Here is a 19,286-nt window from a genome sequence, read left to right as displayed (position 1 = left end):
AGACTGCAATGCAGATGACAGATTTAAGTTTTGTGGGTTTTTTTTTTTTTTGGGGGGGGGGGGGCGTGTTTTGGGTTTTTTTTTCGCTTTTGTCTCCAAATCGGAAGGTAAGATTCAAATTTTTAACAGAATAAATTACCCTCAGGGCAACTTGCCTGAGGATATAAAAGATTCTCTAGTGATTAGTCCCAGCGTAAAAGACGAATCTCCTCCTCTCTTTCACCTGGAAGAGATAGACCTGAAACAAAAATTACTAGGCAGAGTTTTTTGCCTGTGTACTGCATGGCTTAGAATAGGTGGTCATTACAGTTGCTTCTGATTTCAGGATCTGTTAATCTAATTCATTTTTTTTCACGTAATATGACTGTAAAACTAATTTTGATAATTTTCTTCTTTAAAGGGTTTACTGGCAGAATACTTTAAGTGCAAGCACTGTCTCCTGTTTACATGTCTTTTCTCTCTCCTCTAGTGTAATGCAGCATATCAGTGTCTTTTAATTGCGGACCAGCATTGTCGAACTCGGAAGTATTTACTGTGCCTTGCCAGAGGGATCCCTTGTGTGTCTCATATCTGGGTCCATGACAGCTGTCATGCTAACCAGCTTCAGAACTATCGGAATTACCTTTTGCCAGCTGGTTATAGCCTCCAGGAGCAAAAGTTGCTAGAATGGTAAGTGCCAGATGACCATGATCTGAGTGCACAGGCTGAGGATTTAAGTAAGGAGAGAGAGCTGTTAGCTTGGAAGTCTCTTGAATACTTGCAAGGACTGAAGGTGTCTCTCGTACTGCTCCCCGTATTTTCTTTTCCATATGGGAACAGCACTGCCACCTCTTTCTTGGTATTATAGTGACAGCTAATGCAAAGGTAGAATTGGGTGCCATATACAAATAAGGCAATCTCCTAGGGCATATGAGAGGGGGATTTCAATCTCCTCATGAGAAAGACTTAATTCAGGCAAGACTTGCCACATCCTTGCCTGACTCTTCTAATTGCTCTGATTTGGAACAGAGGAGATGTCACTTCCTTCTCCTCTTGCATATTTTGAAACCAGTTTCTGCATTTTCCATGGAATCTAATCCAGCAGGTTTGCTCTGGGAGAACATTTGTCACATCAGTTCTATGATTCTATGATCAAGCAGGCAAGCTCAGGAGGCAAGGTAAGGGAAGTTTGCAAAGTTTGTAAATCCCCGTGGGGTTTTGTGCAGAGACTGATGCCTGCCTGCTCAGCCCTGTCAAAGCTAAGGCATTCTGGATACATATAGAAAAGGTCACTCAGGATTTGGAGAGGAGCTTAGCCTAACTGAATTTTTGGTCCCTGCATCCCCTCCATATGTATTTTGGGTCTAGCTGTGTTTTCCTATCTATAAACAGAGGATAGTTGTTCCAGATATTTCAGGGGCTTGGTAGGAAGACAAGTCATCGTCTGCAAAATATTCAAGAAACCATATGGGAGCCAATCAACCGATGAGATAATGGTCCCTAAATGAAGTTCCAGATTATCCAAGTTCCTAGTGGTCTCTCTTTTTCGTCTTTTTCCAGGCACCCCCGAGAAAACCCATTCCATAACTTGAAGGTTCTCCTGGTGTCAGACCAGCAGCAGAACTTCCTTGACCTGTGGTCTGAAATCCTCATGACAGGGGGAGCAGCATCTGTTAAACAGCATTACTCAAATGCTCACAACAAAGGTACTCATTGGCCAGTCTCCCCCCTCTCCCAGTCTCATGCATAGTAGCTGGGAATCCTGTATCGCTGTGGTCTCTAGTATAATTCTGAAACCATTTAGAATGGCTTGTGAGGATGTCTTTAAGAATAAAGGAAGACAAAGTGTGGAACAAAGGGCATATACTAGTTCTCTGCTTGAATGTCATCTAGGAGATGCTTCTTCTTCCAGATAAACGTATGCTGCAGTAATTCAGGACATGAGCAGTCAGCCTCCAGTCTATGTTAAAAGGGGGAAACTTAGTCATGAATTGCTTCCAGACTTTCTGTAGGCCCTAGAATTTCTCTTGCCTGTGTGCACATTCAACGCTCTCTCCCTCTCCATATGTTATGTAGTTCCTGGTACTCATAGCCTGAGGTCAGGCTCATTATCTACTGCCTGTAACGTTGGCTACTGGATTTCTGTTGGGCAATTTCTATCTGGACTAGAGGGAGTCCTTTAATTACAAGGTGCAGTTTTGCTGTAGAGCATGTCTGGACAAAGAGAATTCACTGGAATGAGAGGAGATGACTAGAGATTCAGAGAAGTGAAGTAACTGATCATCTGCAGCTGGGAAGGTCCTTTTCTTTTTCTCACCTGACAGATGCTTGTGTTTCCTCCTGTGCAGATATTGCTCTGGGTGTTTATGATGTGGTGGTGACTGATTTTTCCTGCCCAGCTGGTCTCCTGAAGTGTGCAGAAGCATTACGGCTGCCAGTTGTGTCGCAAGAGTGGGTGATCCAGAGCCTTATTGCTGGGGAGAGAGTAGGCTACAAGCATCCAAAATATAAACATGACTATGTCCCCCACTAAACTGCCCTTTGCCCTGCCCACCCTCTGTTGTGCAGACTGTGTTTTAATCAGGTTTTAAATGTTTGTGTAATTGAACGATGTGCATGGATTACTGTATATAGTTTTATTTGCTGGACTTTTATGATGAAATAAATGTTGAATCTCTTGTGGTAGCTGCTGGGCCTCCTGACTTATCTGAACTTGTCCCAGGGTCTTGCCCAGAGGAGGAGGCAGGGGGAAAGAAGCACTTTACATTCTTCTGGGCTGAATAACACAAATATTCTACTATTTTCTACAAAGGTAGACAGCAACACAAAAGCAATTATGAATGGAAGGAAAGATGGTCTTATCTGACAGGCTGTTTGTGCAGAAGTGTGTACCTATGACCAAGTGTGGGGCAACAGCAGCACTTCTCTTTCTTGGTTGAAAGAGTGGTATGTTTAGTAACTCCTCCAGCTTATGTTTTGTTATTTTCCAGTAATTTCAGCAAGATTTTACTGAAGTGACTGGTAGGAATTTCTAGGACAAAGTGCTATTTCATCTGGCTACCTTTCTTTTTTCCTATCCTGGCTTTATAGGTATTAACCTGTCTGAGTGCAGACTGGCACTAAGTGGAGATATAAACACAGTGACCCAGAACAACTAAACTGATGGGAGACTGAGGTCAAAAAGTATTTAAGCGTAAGTGCCATGTGTATTTGTTACAATGGGTGTAGGTAATGGGGTAAACTGTCTGATTTTGAGCTGCTGCATTCAGAGTCAAGCATTTAAGATAAACATCAGTCAATTGTTGTAAGGCAAGAGCTCAGTCTGAGAACTCTTCATCCTACGGGTACTGTTGCTAGAGGTGTACTCAGGCCTCTATCCAGCCTTGAACACAACCTTTATTCCTCTATTTCAAAAGGCTAGATTTTCTTGATCTAGGCTCCTCCAATCACTTCCCAGATCTGTCATCATTTGAGTGACTGACTTTTTCAGTAAGCAGGCCTGTAAATCCAGTGTGATTTTTTTTTCTGCCTCTTAACTTCAACATCCTTTCTCCAATTTTAAGATTTTTTCATGGCCTTAGGATTTTAAACTTTATACAAAAGCCTATGAGTGTACAGTCCTATCATGAACGATTATAGCGTAGGGAAGCTGACAGACCTTTTATTTGACTTTCTGTTACTGCTTCTTTCTAATGAGCATAGTTGATTTTCCCTCAAGGGCACCTGGCTTTTCTGAAGCTATTGTGAAAATACCAACTCCTTGAGAGGAAAACCTGTTTCTGTGTCCCTTCGTGTTCAAAATCAGAAAACATATTACCTGCCTGGATTGTTCTTTTGTGCCACTGGCCCAAGCAGATTTTAGTCAAGATAGTCTCTCTATTATGCTAAAGCTAGTAAATCTGTTTTTCTTACCTGCAAAAAGTTTCTTCCAGCTATTGCTTTCCACTGAAATCCTACACTGTGCCACTCTAGCACCTCTTGCTCTTTAGTGCAGACATTGACAGTATTTTACATATTGTGTCTGCACTATGTATTTATTTTGATTCGGTATGATAGTCGCTAGTGTCATTATAAATAGTCTTGAATGAAAACAGGGTATAGCTACAGTAGACACCATAGCTGAGTTTTGCCTTACTTTAGTTCTAGCATGTTTTTCTCCCACATAACAGACTTCACGCTTTGAATTTATTTACTTTAAGACAGAAAGAGCTCTGCCTTATTGAGGAAATAAGATGTATTAAGTTAATATACAAAAAGTATGTGACATTTAGTGGATTCCTTACCTATCCTCATGTGGACAACTAGTGCATTTTATGACTTTATGACAATTTATCCTGTCTTCCCCCCCCCGCCCACATACATCATGTTGCTATTAAAAACTCAAATACACCTATAGGTACATGAAACAACTGAGTAGCAGACATAGTTAACTGTAAATCAGTTAAGTAGAAGTTTCAGACACTGCCAGAACTTGAGCCATAGTCAAAAATAATGGACCATTTATTCCATACTCCAGCTTGTAAAGGGTTATAGTCCAGGTGAAGAGCCAAGACATCGTAATCCTTGTATTTTTTTCACTTTCAGAAGAGGCATAGACCTCCTTCCAAGAAGTGCTTAGAAGTATATACAGTGCTGCAGAAAGCATGTTCACAATTGTTCAGAGTAAATGGAGTAGCTTTCCACAAATTACTTAAGCGGTCTCACATAAGATGCACTTGCTGTCCCTTCTTTCTGAAACAGTGGTTCATCAGGCAGAGCCAGCTACAAAGAACTCACATGAGTGCAAATTCTCTCAAAGCACCAGTCTTTGCTATTTGCAGTGCTGTCAGCCATAACCTGAAGAAAAGGCTTTAGTGCTCAAACTCCAAAACTGCAAGAGAAGAATACACTATTAACTACATGTTAAGAGGAACTTCTACCAACACACATCAACTTTTTCAACCAACATTAACTAGCAGCAATCTTCGAGAGGAGAGAGTATACGAAAACCAAAAATAATCATGCTGGTTTTGTTACTCTTCTGTCATAGTATTAGCATTCTGCTTCTAATAAACAATTTTGGCTTACACAATTACTAAAGTCACTTCAGATCATTTTGATAATTCCCTGTTTCAAGTACCTCGGGATACTGCTACAAGCAACCCTGAAGATACTCCTACCTGCCCAAGGTTCCTCCAGCCTGAGTGTAGTATTTGTTATAATCCAAACGTAGCAGCAGCTGAGCTAAGTCAGAGTTTATCTGATGGTTGCGAACACTAGAGAGAATCTTGAAGAGAAGTGATGACTGTCGACTGAATCCCTACAAAGTAGAGGAAGTCAGCTTTAGGCTCTCTCAGTAAAACACTTTCATCAGTTCCTGCCTAAACAATCCTTTAACAACCTGAAGAAGAGAATCACTGCAAGAGAAGCGATGCTTATGACTCATGATAAGGTAAGCTGTCAGCCACAATAATTAGTTGATGTTAGGTATGTGAAAGTATAGTTAGAAGCACAAACTGATGTCTACTTCTACAACCTTTCTTATACCAGTGAAGTAGTTTCTGCATCTCACCACATTCTTCCTGCCCTCTGTGTAGCTGCAGAATAATTAAAATCATTGCAAGCGCTCATATAGAAGGTCTCATCTCAGTTTAATCTCATTCCTGCTCTACAGCTGTTAAAAACCAATATGACTGCTACAGCAGTTATTTGCATGGGAGATGAAAAGGTCTGTTTAAACAAAGATTCACCTTGACCAAAATACTGAGTTGTGCAGCTCCCCGCTCATCTAGTGGACCCAGATTTTGACTGACCAGAGAACAAAAGCTATGACAAAGATCCAGAATTTCATTCAAGCAGTGGAAAACCTGCATTAAATTAAAAAAAGATTGTAGTTAACAAATAGAGCAATCAACCACAGAGAAAGACTTTCTAGAATCAGAGAAGTTGTAGCATTCATATATCAAGGTATTGCTGACATCATGTTTTCCAACAATTAGTAAGGAAGATGTTAAAGTATCTGTAGCATTTTTGGTAGGGTTTTCTAAGATAGGACTTAAAAGATTATGCTGCATTCTGCATCCCCCCACCCCAAAATTCCAAGGACATTATTTTGAAGGGGAGTAGAAGCTTTAAGGAAATGAACATTCCGCAAGTTTCACTAAAAAAAGGATCAAAGGCTAAGCAGGACAGATCCTGCAGTATGCCTCCCTCGCACAGAAAAGCAGAAAACGCTCATCTGAAACACTGACTAGCATCAGCTGACCAGCTGTCAACATAGGCACAGAAGGTGAGAACTGGCTTTCCTATCCAACCAGCAGGCCACAGCTGCAGAGATAAGGTTCAAGGTTTCAGTTGTTCTGTTCACAAAACTTGGGATTTTGGGAGGATCAATTGATCAAGGTAATTTGCACTCAAGAACGTTAACAGAGCTGCCCAGATATGTCACAGACACAAATACTGGAATGCTTGGAAGGTTCCAGACTGTAAAGTTAGTATTTTACTGCCTTTATGCTGCAGCCTCATAGACTGAGCAAAATAATGGAACAGACAGGACCCATGATATCACTGTTTCATTGATACCAACCTTCTTGCTAAGTGTTTTTTGAGGCTACGTGTTTGATAAAGCTAACAGCAATCATTTAACATACTTTTGACAAAAACAACAATACTAAAGCAACTCTGAAGTACCTCAACTACGCTTATCCTCAAATTATAATTGAAGGAATTTTTACTAAACTAATGCATTTCTGAATGTGTCCCTGAGAACAGCGTTCCTAACTCTATGCTAGTTCGTACTTCTTAATAAATTGACTGGGAGAAAAACACAGTAACAAATTTTCTAACTAACACCACAGATAATGACTAGAGCAAACCTCATTTAAAAATTGCCAGAAATGCAGCATGCATCCCCCTTACTGATAACTTAACTGATCTGCTCTACTTTATACTCCTATTTTATTCCTGGAATTGTAGCCTATGCTGTGCTGGAGATAAACAATTTCTTCTGAAATAGATCAGTGATTATCATAGCTGTTCCAAAGCTCTGTATAATCTCAGGGCAGTTGGAAAATTTGTGGAAGCATGAAAACAAGACATACTTACAGGTTTTAGGAGGATGAAAGACTGAGCCAACAGATTGCTTAAGAAATGATCATGAGCCAAACGTATACTTTCAAAATCTCGGGTGGAGTTTATCTGCTGCAGAAGCTGTGAGAACTGAGATTCCAGTACATCCACCTGAGGAGTATGTAAACAAATCTTACTAGTATTTTCTTCGTGAGGGACAGAAATAGCTAGAAGTTTCATGTAGGAAAGTTACCTTCCCTATTGCTACTCCTACCTTAGAAGCTGAGCATCACTTTCTTTCTGCCTCCTGAATGGGTAACTATATATAACAGCACTATGTAATATAGGGAAAAGAAACAGTTGTTGATGCCTAAGTAGAAAGGCAAGTGGTTCACTGCCTTTAAGAATAACTAAAAATAAAGTATAGAGCTAAGATGTAAACAAAGTGACTGTAGCCACCTCTGAATTTTACACTGGGAGATGCTGTCTGGAGTCTCAGGCAAAGCTGCAGTGCAAAAGCTCCAGCCAGATTACTCTAAGAGAACCTAGAAAGCCAGCAAACCAGGCCCTCTCAGTTCAGCTGCTATGGCTATTACCAGATTGATCTCTAATTCTCACAAAATTATGCTACTAGTAACTCATGTTTACATTTGATTTTTTTTTTAACTTAAAATGGTCAGATTATGGCTTCTTGCAGTTTCTAGAAAGTAACTTCTTACTAGACTCAAATTGGAGCTCACTTGAAGGGGCAAGGGAGGAAGACAGAATGGTATCCTAATGATGTTACTTCAGGGATGACTGTGGCTTCTCATGAAGGCTTAGTAATACTAGAGAGACAGAACTTCTTCATTTCCAACAGCACTCAAAACTGCTGCTTCACATGTCCAAAAGCATTATAAACTGTAGTGCTGAGTCTAGGAACTCGGAAAGTTCTAGACACTTGTTCCAAGTTCTCTAGGCTAATTTCCCTAAGGTATAAAGAATCTGGATCTTGAGAGACACGAATTTAGCGCTCCTGCCATGAATTTCTACCAGCCTGATTAATTGATGCAGTTTACCTTTCTCTATAATCCTGACCTGCAGGTAATACTGAAGATTGTCCACAAGGAAAGCCATGTGATCCCTCAGACGCCACTTGATAGCATCAGTTCTGTTAGATTTCAGGTGCTTCCGCTGCATCTGGAGAGCCCAGCAGTGTTGTAGCTCAGCTTGAACCCGCCGTACGCTCAGGAGGTACTTAAACACGACATTGTACCTACAGTCAAAAAATAATAGGATGCAAATGTTCCTTGGGTACAGGTACCCCAGAACCTAGTAACAATGTAAGACTGGGTGAGGGGGAGAAACAGGAGGTGGCTGTTTGCCAACAGACAGGGTAGGTCAGTTGAAAGCCCATCTGAGTAACTGGTTTCTGCTTTTACTGGGAGTTGACCTGAAAAATATTAAGTCATTTCACTGTAAGGAGGGAGGAGCTTACAGTGTTTTGTCTAAGTACTGTTGATAAAACAGGGGAGATCTGTCAGCCTCTTACAGGCCTTACACTGTCATTAGCAACAAGTGCCCTCAATATGAATAAGGAGAAAGAATAATTTTATGGTTCAGGGAGTCAGCTAAATTATTATAGCTCTACCCTTCCTCTTCAAAGGAGGGGAAAAAAGATTAAAAAGTAACAAAATAAAAATCAGTGAGTGTCTGAGATCTAGGAGCATACAGGCAGACAGACAATGACCCTACCTTGTACTTACTTTTCCAAAACAGCAGGAGTAAAGAGAATGTGCAGTGGCCATTGAACTTTGTAAGACAGGCCCAGAGCTGCCCATCCAGATGCAGGAGCTTCACGAGGAGATAACTCTCGGGAGGGCCCTTCACGAATCTGAGAAGTATCTGAAAAAAAATTAGGGTGCTGAATTCAGTCATCCTCTCAGTCACATGGTAAGAAAGAAAAGAGGAAATAGAATGAGAACAGCCAAATGAGGCACAGGGCTAGGAAGGGAGCCAAGTTAGTATTTCTTCACTCTAGAAAAGGAGAAGTAATAGGATTTTAAAATAAGGCCAAAATCTCTCCCCTTCTTACCTCGCTATATATATATATATATATATATATAAATACAAGTATGTATACAAAAAAATGTAAGTAAATACCTTTGTGGTCCTTTCCATGGTACTCAATGGTCAGGTGGAGCAGAGGGAGAAGATTGTCATCATCTAACAGTACCTTATGAGCAGACTGCTGAAATGCAACATTGACATCTGACAAGGAGAGAGCACAGATGTCAGATTACTGAAGATGCTACATTAATGACAATTTGGCACCCACTACTTATTTATGCTGGACAATTCAAGACAAAATTGGCACACCATTTCCACCATTTTTATTTAATCCCTGTCTTGAATATGGAGAAAAACCTGTCATCTGCAAGTTTCTGGAAGATGTTTTCACCCATGCTGTGAGTGATTCTAATCCATATGTGCTGCTCTTTCAAGATTAATGAAGATACATAAGCTAGAGCTCTTCTGTACTGAACATCGTTAACCATCTTCCTGCCATAGCAGAGTAAGGACAATTTCATGAGTGACTGAGGAACACTCACCATGTTCAGTTACAGCTGTAGGTGGTGTTTTTAACATGTGCTGTGCAGTGTCAATGAAGGCTTGAAACAGCTCACCTCTTCCCAAAAGGTAAAAATCTTTAATAATCTGTGGAAGTAAGTTTTTGGATATAAGCATGTCAAAAACTGAGCAGAAATCTTATGCATCCTAGTTTACAACATCCATTTTTATTACTGCTTAGACAACTTGTGCTACTTCAAAACATATCTGGAAAGCTCATAATTTCATCCTGCACCCAGAACATCTGTGATGCCTTGCTTCAGAATACAACCACCAAGCTACACACACACACACACCCCTCTGTGTCTGACAAATTCTAACACTTTGTGTTCTTTCTTGAGATCTGGAAAAATGAAAATAGTTTTACCTAAAAGAAGAAAATACAGATCCTAAGACAATGAAGCATTTAACAGGAAAGAGACATTACCAAAAAAATAAAAAAGAAAATCTCTTTAATCTTCTTTAGAGAAAACAAGCTAGCAGTTGCATTACCTTCAGTTGTCCTAGTAAGTCAGATTCTTCCACCATCAACTTCCAAAGATGCTGGAGAGGAAACAAAAAACAAAATAAACCTCTCCTCAAGCTTCATTAAGCTCATTCAGTCAGAACAGTAGCTGTATTATGTAGCTGTCAACATGTTTACAGAGAATCTACAGAAAATGCTATATACAGCATAGGAGGCACACAGTAACTCCTGTGTGCAGGCAGTCCATGCCATTAGTTAGAACATTCTTGAACTATAGCAGCAATGAAGACCCTTGAGAAAAAAATATCCAAATTAACTCCACTCTACCTTTGTTCACTTCTGTAACCTTTCCTTACCTCTTTCATCAAGTGCCAGTCTGATTTTCTTCAAGTAATAAACAAGACTCTTCTAAAGCATCCATAGAGGATGACAGTATTCATTAATGTCTGTATGATGTTAGAAGTTGAGGTAACATGAAGCTCTGAGTCCCACAACAACATGAATGCAATCTGTGGCCTTCACTCTCCTGTTTAAACATGGATTCTGAAGAGCCTGCCTCTTGTCCTGGCCATTTACAAAACTCAAAAGCTTCTCAGTCCATATCCTTATCCTTCTTTGGATCCTTACCTCCGCAACAGTGCTCCGTATCCAGTCAACCACAGATTCAAAGTCCACCAAACTAAAGAGTGGTTGTTGCTTGAGTCGATGTAGCTCTGCTGCAAAAGTGTCCTCCTGGTTTTTTAAAATGGAGCCTATGCAGCAAGGAGAAAAGCATTTGGGAAGAATAACAAGGAATACCATTAGGAGAAGTGCAGCCCACTTCCAACACAGTGGGGCAGACGGTCATCCAGGGAGCAGCATCTCAGGTCTGACAAGAGAAGTGTGAACTTAAAGCCTCAAAGTAGGTACAAGATTCGTATTGCAAATACCATGACAGTATAGACACCTAACATGATAATGCCTTGGTATTAGTTTGCTGTTTGCCACTAATAGACTAAACAACAATAGGCATCACAAATTTAAAAAGTAAATTATCACTAATAACAGCTTTCTCCTAGGCTTAGCACTAAACAGCACAGGATTAGCACTGTGCTGTTAGATTGAACCCACAACTTTTCAACTTTTCTGCCCACTTAACTAGTTGTTGGTTCAGGTTTAGGTTGGGTTCCCTTCTCCACCCCATCCTCAAATCTATCATACTTCTTAAACTTGAACGTGGGGGTTTTTGTTTAGTTGTTTTTAAAAAAAACTAAGCTGAAAGACAGGTTTTTCTTCTCTCCCTTTCTCCAAGGGGGAGAAAACAGTCCAGTTTAACTGGTCCTTTGTTCTGTGCAATGTCATGCAAGTCATTCGAGTGGTTTACACATTAACAAGCTCAACACGCAGTCTCTACCAGTCTCTACGGCAGTCTTAACCAATTGGCTTAGGTATAGACTTCCAAAACTACCTACAGTGTAAATGTAACAGGCACTCAGCACCATCAGCTGAAATTATCTTTGCTTTGCTGTCTTCAGGGCTCCACCTTGATCATTTATCTTTCACAGCCATCTTTGGGACTGCCTTGTACTGAATCTCTCCTGTTGATGGATGCATTCTAATCCCATGACACTATTATTCAAAATACAGACTCAGAGCAAGATTTGCCCTTGTGTCCATTTGCACCTTTCAGGGACAAGGATGCAAACTGGAAAAAAGAAAGAAAAAGCTGCACATGCCACACACGACCTATCTGATAGCTTCACTTATCCAAGAGTAAATCACACCGTGATTTGTTGCTGAAAACTTGGAGGCTGTGTTTGGAAAGTATTATTTATTCATTCTGCTCTTACACTCTTCCCTAGGAATTATTCAGAAACAGAATACTGGGACCATTGGTCTGAGCTGGCACAGTCATCTATAGTTCTGAAGAACATCAGCTGGCCGGCAATGCCTGTTGAAGAATTCGTAATGCAGCATTTTGGAAGATACTTGTCAGTCACTCGTAACTGAGCAAAGGCCGCAAGAAAGATGTTTCTTACCTTTCCTGGTCAGGTTAACATTTTGATTCTCAAACATCTGTACAGATTCTCCCACAAAAAGGATTTTCTCAGCAACCCGCACAGGAATGTACGATGGCAGCATTTCTACTCGCAAAGAAAACTGTTTTAGAGATGGAGCTAACATGTTCTCCTCCTCAATCAAGCGCTGTCAAGAGACCCCATGGAAAAGAAAGACAACACAAGATTAAAAAATAAATAAGTAACTAAGAAAAACAGACAAAAAGAGGTATAACAAGGGGCAAAAAATCAAAACGCAACATTAAAAGTAAGTGGAGAGATAGCAAACCTGATTTGCATCATTTAAGCAAGCCTCCAAATTTATTTATAGGTCTGGCTTGCTAACAAACCTACCTAAGATGTTGCTTTCACCAGGAAGGGGATAGAGGGAAAAGACAGACAGGGTAAGCATTTGTGGAGTAGTGGCAAATTAGCTCTCCCAAAGGAAAATATCATACCAGCAAAAGAAGTTTTTTGTTGCAACTACGTCACATTAGTTTTCACTGCCATAACAATGTTAATTAGCAGTACCAAACATAATCTTCCCCCTACCTTCATTCTATGTGTTTTAGCACAGCTAGAGTACTTGTGGTGCAGGTCAGATGTAAACACCTCTACTAGTGAGCAACTAGTTTAAAGATCTGAAGGTTTGATGACATCAATTAGCAAATACCGCTTTTCCTTGGTTAATTCCTGTGAATGTTTTTTTCAAAAATACCATAAGTTATTAACTTTATTCTTGATGTATTAATAAAGAAAAGAACTCCAAGTAGAGAGGCAAGATTTTCTTTCAGAGAAGCAATACTGATGTTTTAATCCTGTTTTCTTGTTATTGAAGAATTAGGTTCATTGGTCCATTATCCAAAAACCATGCTACCAAATTTCTGAGAATGTTATCTGCAGAATTCTTCAATTTAATACTAAAGTTCATTAAGAGTTTGATAAAGTTTGATGAGTCTGATAAAACTATTGCCAATGTTGTTAGTCAATATAATTGAAGAATGGATTTAATTAGGCTTTCTCAGCATCCTAATCTTCTTAATGCCTGAATTTTCCACTAGGGATCTAGAAGACGTACCAATTTTTACAGACTGCCTACATCCAATGTATTGAAATAAGTTTTTTTCCTTAACTGCCTTTAGAACATCGTCTATGTTTTTGCCCACGTGTAACCTATCCTCAGCACAGCGTGGTTATACAGGGCACTTGGTGTACAACATGGGGTCTTTTGAGTGCAAATTTTCCGTGTATTCAGAGCTGGAGTTATGTAACACCATGTAACTAACACCATTAATGCACAAGAAGTGTTTCCTCACAGTCAGCTACAATGTGAACCTAACAGTGTTGCAGTTGTTCCTCACTAATCCCTGAGGTGAACACTTTTCAGATGCACAAAGTGTTGAAATGTACTCCACTGAGAAAGCTGATTTGCACAAAGGCACTCTAATGGTATACTGTCTACATGAAGAATTAATACACTTAGCCAATATATTGGCATGTTGCTCCCTTGCAGTCTCTCGACTCCCCCATAACACATTCCTCCCCAATGAAAAAGTCAGTAGTATTACCCTATTACCCTGTTAGTAATATTTGCATTCTAATCCGCACCAAGGATTGTGCAAGAAAGGTAACCAGCTGAACTACCAATGGAAGAAGTACAAATCAAGTCAACACCCAAGCTCCCCACACCTTTTCCCCTGCAACTGCTGATGCCACTATGTATGTCCATGTTGAGCAGGTTGCAGTGGTGACTGTTAGGAGTTGGAAGACAGTCAAGAGCAGGGTGAGTATATCACTGCAAATCCTGAAGCTGCTCAGTTGGTACTACTATTTGACATAAGCATCTAAATGGATTTTATCAGTAGGCCTTTCTACCCCAAAATTATCCAGCTGTGCCCAGCTTTATGGCTTTGTTCTTTATGCCTAGCTGCAACCTATTGCAATATTCCATTGATGTGCCATCCTACCAGGGCTCAGTAATGTCCAGTCTAGCATAGCTTTCACTGAAGCAGAAGACAAAGTATTTCTTCTTTGGTTCTGTAAGGACCAGAGGATGCCAAGTGATGACTGGCAGTCTTACCAGGTCCTGCAGCTCTCGTAGCTGTTTTCCTGTTAGTCCCCCAATTCCTAGGTCATCATCGTCTTCTTCAGGCTGGCCAGGGACATTCCCAGAGGATGGGCCCTGTTTGATAAAGAACTCTTCATGCTGATCTAGTAGCAATCCATGTAGCATCCAGGCGGAGAGCTGCTTATACATGACTCCATGACACACAGCCAAAATCCTGAGTTCAAGAGAAACAGACAGTGGGGCATCTGCATGTAGTAACCTCAACGTACATCATTCTGGAAAGTTCAGTAAGTCATCCAGCCAGTGTGGTGACAACTAAATAGCTAATGAGGAATTTACTTACAGAGAAAAAGCACATAAACCACTTGCAAGACCAAACTTAACATAGCCAATGATTCTGTGGCTTCTCCAGGGAGATCTGCTAGCATACCAGAGGTATACGTTTGCAGTGACTTCCCAGTCCTACTGTTTCTACTTAATTACCATTTCAGCATGACCATAAATTATCTTTTAAGATCCAGTGGTCTGTGTTTCTCCCCATGGACATACAAACTTAGTAACATTCACCCACTCAAATTTATCTTTCTGAGGAAATTAAGAAACATTAGTAGGCCTCAGATATCCAAAACTGTCAGGTGGACCTCAACAAGAAGAGAAACCATAGGATCTGAAATTTACTCAGCCTCATAAGGCTAGAGATGCCTCACAAGTCTAGTAAGACCTTTGCAATCCAAAGCATGGAGAAAGCCTGAATGGCTGCTGTAAACCTCTAGAGATAAACAATGGGTACAGTTTGCCCTCCATGACACTCCTACTCAAAGACATTACCTGCTCTCATAAGTAAAACAGTTTGACACTAACACTAGTTGTTACATAAGAATGAAATAATAATATTAATGCATCCACATACTTCTCAAGAGCACTGCGAACAGGAGGCAACCCTCCACAGCTGTGCTTGTGAACGGTCTCCAGGATCTGACATCCGTGAATCTACAAGGAAAAAAAAGAAAGAAAGAAAAGAAAAAAGTGGTCAGACTAGGTCTGTCATTTGAACTGATTTTTTCAGGCACTGAAACACTACACATTCAGCTAATAAGAAATGCCCTTGCAAGCTCTACAATGCCCGCAGAAAGGGAGATGAAACATACTCTATGAGTGGAGAAAAATGCCTATGTGCAGTTCTACACCCAAGCTTCTCTCAAAAATCTTGCTTAGCAATTAGGAAATAACTCTGGATTCTGAAAACATTAGCTTTGGCCTTTTTCTTTCAGGGCAGGATGGGAGAAATCAGATTCAAAAAAAAAAGAATCCAACAGGCAGCATATGGTAATTAATGAAGTGTATTGCAATTACAAAAGGCAAATCAAAGATCATATTATAATGAAAAAGAACAGGAAGTCAAATTCAGTGTAAACGGATTTATGAAATAAAGTTATTCAATATTTAAAATAGTACTAGGAATAGGACATATGTTATTGAAGGCAGATTATTTCCTAACATCCAGTTCTGGGGTGAGAGCAGAGAATACTTTATCAGCTAAAGAATAATCTTGTTAAGAGAAACTAACTGCAATTTCATTGTACCTTCTGAGTCTTGATCTGTTCCACCACAACCATCACAGAGGGGAAGAGTAACTGGAACTACAGAACAAGGAGTAAAAATGTTGAATGAGGTTGCTGTGCACGGGGAAGATGCAAACTATGCTTGGGCCAGTGTAGACAGTAGCTGAGTACAATAGTTTAATCAAACCATCATCCCATCTCACTTTCCCCATAAATGAAAACTATTCTTGTTCAGTGACTTGGAGATCTCTGGAAAGAATGTTCTCCTTCCACTGGGTCAAGATGCATGAAGTTACTATATCCTAGTAGCTGTTCAGGCTAAACAACAGTTTACTTCCTCAGTATTTAGTGAGGAAGGTGCAACAGTAAAAGGTGGAGGACCCAAGCTTTTGGTCAACATGCAAGTAATCCTCTCAGCATGATTAAGTGTCTACAGTTTCAGAGGAGTTCAAAACAAATATATATTCCATATATTTTCTCAAGAGACTCAAAAGAGCAATTTAAAGATCAGAGAATAAAAGCCACCAAAGAACACTAACCTGTTAACCACCATGACATACCTGATCCAGTGAATAATTAACATGGGAGATAGAAAGATGAGGGTCAGCCAGAAACTGTAACAACAACAAAACAGTTAATAAAAATTAATATAAGGATACAGGTAAGTAAAAAAGCAGGTTTGGCTCTACACCCTCTACCTTTAGAAGGTAGATTTTTGGGTCATATCTCATTTTAGCCTATAGCTTACAAAGAAACTATTGGACAGTGATAGTACCGAAGACACAACAGCTACTAATATGCCAGGTGTAATTCAGAATGTTCACAGCTGAAAAGAGAAGTCAAAATAGCCTGAGAAAACACAGGGTTCCGAAGCAGATGGGACACCCACTGGATTTAATATAGCAGAGACTTATTACTTAGGATGAAAGGTCATTTACAGTGGTCCCTCATAGGAATAATTTGGAAGATGTCCCTGAAGAGGAAAGAAAAATATTCTGTCACTTTTTTAGGCATCATCACTTAATAATTGCAGAAATTACAAGTTTCCACAGACTGTCAGCAACAGGAGAGCCTCTTCCTTCAAGTCTCTCTTTACCTCTTGCTCAAGATCAAGTAGTGCCTGTCGATATGGCTGCAGAACTGAATCAAGACCTGTGCAGAAGGCTCGCAAATAAATCCCATGTAATCCACCCTGGTTTTGCTGAGATGGATGATGGTCCTGAAACCAAACAATAAAGTCTACATCAGCTCCTGAGCATAGACCTAGAATAACGGACCCTGTGTATAAGCACCTGAAGGGAGGGTGTCAAGAGGATGGGGACAAACTCCTTTCAGTTGCCCCGTGTGACAGGACAAGAGGCAATGGGCAGAAACTGAAGCACAGGAAGTTCCGCCTGACCGTGAGGGGGAATTTCTTCACTGTGAGAGTGACGGAGCACTGGCACAGGTTGCCCAGAGAGGATGTGGAGTCTCCTTCTCTGGAGATCTTCAAGGCCCGCCTGGCTGCAACCTTGTCTAACATGCTCTAGGTGACCCTGCTGAACAGGGAGGTTGGACTAGATCATCTCCAGAGGTCCCTTCCAACCTTACTGATTCTATGATTCTAAGAGCAGTACACCAGCAGTCAACAGTCCAAACATCCTGAAATACACCTTAAACCACTGGAAAGCACCCAGGGAAAAGAAAAAACAACAACAACAAACACTGTTCATTCACAAGGAGAGTTGCTTGAGCAAAGTCATATTTAGCCCTTCCGTGGACACATGCAAGGGCTAAGTGTTTCACAAATAGCTATCCAAGTACAAGTGAGCACTAGTGTTTCTTTGTGATTATGCACATCTCTTTGGTCTCAAACCTCTTCACAGACCACAACAAATGCTCACAGCACTCAAGGGCTGAACTTCCTGCATGGTTCACAAACAGGCCGCTCTGCAGTGACCACAAATTACTACAACTTGCACGTGCAAGAATAAGCTTAGCATCTTTTAATATTCACTGCCCTAGACCTTGTCAGAATCACACAGCGTTTTCTGGAGCTCTGCTCAGGGCAGCGCATTTGCTTGTGCCAGCACAGATCGGTGCTGCAGGACACCCGCACCGCCGGGGCCCAGCTGCCCCCGCCGCGGTCCGGCTGCGGCTCCCACCTGCTGCTGCACGTGCCCCGTGTACTGCTCCACGAACTCGGCGAAGCGGATGTAGTCGGTGCCGAGGCGGCAGAGCCGGTTCAGGACGCTGGTCTCGCTGGGGTGGAGGAACGGCAGTTCCTGGGACACCTGCAGCAGGAGACAGCGTGAGGGCGGGGGGGGCGGGCCGGGGGCCGGGCCGGGCCGGGCCGGGCCGCACCTGCAGGCCGCTGCGCTTGCTCCAGGTGAAGGCGGCCCCCGGGTACCCGCTCAGCGCCAGCAGCAGCTCGTGGATCATCCTGCTGCGCGCCGCCGCCAGGGCTGCCGGGAAGCGCGCGCGGGGGCCGCCGGGAAGCGCGCGCCGCTCCCCCACCGCGCAGGCGTGGGTCGTCGCCGGGCGCGGGGACGAGTCGGCCGCTGGGGTGGGTGCGGCTCCTCGTGTCGTCAGCGGCCGGGCCGTGAGGAGGAGCGCTGGGCCGGGCCGGGCCGGGCACCGGGGGAAGCGGCAGGCTGCGCCGCGCCGCGCCGCCTCGGCGGTTGGTTGGTTGGTTGGTTGGTTCGGCGGGAGGAGGGCTGAGTAACGCGGCGCCTGCGATGGCAAAAGCTGATCCGGAAGGTCTCGTCTAAGATAGTTAACAAAAAAAAAAAACACTCCTTCAGTTCTCCAGTTTCATTCTTGTCTTTATTTTTAGTGTTCTTTATCAGATTTTTTATCAGTTCCTCAGGTTTTTTTAATCAATATTTTCTTTATCAGCTTTACCTTCATAGTTCTCTATTTCTCGTGTATTATATATTGCTTTCCTTCACTTTGTCTCTTAAGCCAGGTAATATTTCAACTAAAACTACCCTCTTTCAGATTTGCATTGTCTAATAAATTCTTCTTTAATGATTTTTTTTCATTTTCTTATTTTTGGCTGTGTCTTTTTGTGCAGTTTTTTTCATTACTTCTTCATCTAGGGAAAATCAGTGTTAAGCATAGATTTTGTGGCTTGGAACTGGTGTCTGTTAACTCTCCTTTTAAAAAAACATGTAGTTGGTTCATCATTGATTTATTTGTCCTTATAAGGTCTAAAACATAGGTAGCAAAGCTTGTGGGGAGAATAAATTCCTAGTACATATCCAACCCCATCATTTAAGGAATAGGATTTTGTCTTTTAATCCTGTCTCTCTGACATGTATGCATATATATTCCTATACCTGTCTTCGTGCATAACTTAAGAGCCCCCAGAGAGTATCAGTCTCTCACCTATCGGTATAAGAAAATAATTCTTTGTTACATTGACAAACTATCCCTTGTCTGACCAAGGATGGATTTGGCTAGGCATTTGTTTTTTATCATTGATATCAGTAACAGTATACAATTGGGCTGGTAAAACTACACGGTGCTCCTGCCTT

At 41.4% G+C, this 19,286-nt stretch overlaps 2 protein-coding genes and 1 long non-coding RNA gene across 11 annotated transcripts in view; 2 read left to right on the top strand and 1 right to left on the bottom strand.

The window, feature by feature from the left end:
- Positions 1–2,664, top strand: part of TP53BP1 (tumor protein p53 binding protein 1) — a 33,476-nt gene extending 30,812 nt beyond the window's left edge. For all 8 annotated transcript variants that reach the window (XM_062583944.1, XM_062583946.1, XM_062583948.1 and 5 more), the window contains 3 exons: positions 470–669; positions 1,540–1,685; positions 2,328–2,664. In XM_062583944.1, coding sequence (XP_062439928.1) covers positions 470–669; positions 1,540–1,685; positions 2,328–2,512 — 531 coding nt within the window. In that variant the 3' untranslated portion in view covers positions 2,513–2,664. The remainder of the gene's footprint in view (positions 1–469; positions 670–1,539; positions 1,686–2,327) is intronic.
- A 1,797-nt stretch (positions 2,665–4,461) lies between these two features.
- TUBGCP4 (tubulin gamma complex component 4) lies at positions 4,462–18,197 on the bottom strand. 2 transcript variants are annotated; one of them, XM_062583951.1, is made up of 18 exons: positions 18,112–18,197; positions 17,913–18,041; positions 16,865–16,987; positions 16,329–16,382; positions 15,790–15,846; positions 15,117–15,196; positions 14,219–14,420; positions 12,121–12,286; positions 10,730–10,854; positions 10,129–10,179; positions 9,618–9,723; positions 9,169–9,276; positions 8,772–8,910; positions 8,104–8,281; positions 7,063–7,197; positions 5,709–5,825; positions 5,139–5,278; positions 4,462–4,849 (listed from the first exon to the last, which is right to left on the bottom strand). In XM_062583951.1, exons 1-18 carry the CDS (start codon positions 18,187–18,189, stop codon positions 4,837–4,839), a joined length of 2,001 nt encoding a protein of 666 aa, XP_062439935.1. In that variant the 5' UTR covers positions 18,190–18,197; the 3' UTR covers positions 4,462–4,836. The 2 variants fall into 2 exon arrangements, 1 of the variants encoding a protein (XP_062439935.1); XR_009959483.1 differs by lacking the exons at positions 4,462–4,849; positions 5,139–5,278 and having other exon boundaries at positions 5,735–5,825; positions 8,085–8,281.
- Positions 4,484–9,902, top strand: LOC134144769 (uncharacterized). Its single transcript, XR_009959484.1, has 3 exons — positions 4,484–5,410; positions 8,110–8,259; positions 9,203–9,902. It is a non-coding gene; the product is annotated as an uncharacterized LOC134144769 (long non-coding RNA).
- Positions 18,198–19,286: the final 1,089 nt, after the last annotated feature.

The sequence above is a fragment of the Rhea pennata genome, chromosome 10 (assembly GCF_028389875.1).
Source record: "Rhea pennata isolate bPtePen1 chromosome 10, bPtePen1.pri, whole genome shotgun sequence".
Classification (NCBI taxonomy): domain Eukaryota; kingdom Metazoa; phylum Chordata; class Aves; order Rheiformes; family Rheidae; genus Rhea; species Rhea pennata.
This window is presented reverse-complemented; position numbering and strand designations above follow the sequence as displayed.

Excerpts from the sequence above, each read along its gene's own strand:
- TUBGCP4 (XM_062583951.1), bottom strand. The coding sequence starts at position 18,189 with ATGATCCACGAGCTGCTGCTGGCGCTGAGCGGGTACCCGGGGGCCGCC. Across the intron at positions 10,180-10,729 it reads TACGGAGCACTGTTGCGGAG|CATCTTTGGAAGTTGATGGT; the intron begins GTAAGGATCCAA and ends TTTCCTCTCCAG. Across the intron at positions 8,911-9,168 it reads CCATGGAAAGGACCACAAAG|ATACTTCTCAGATTCGTGAA; the intron begins GTATTTACTTAC and ends ATTTTTTTTCAG.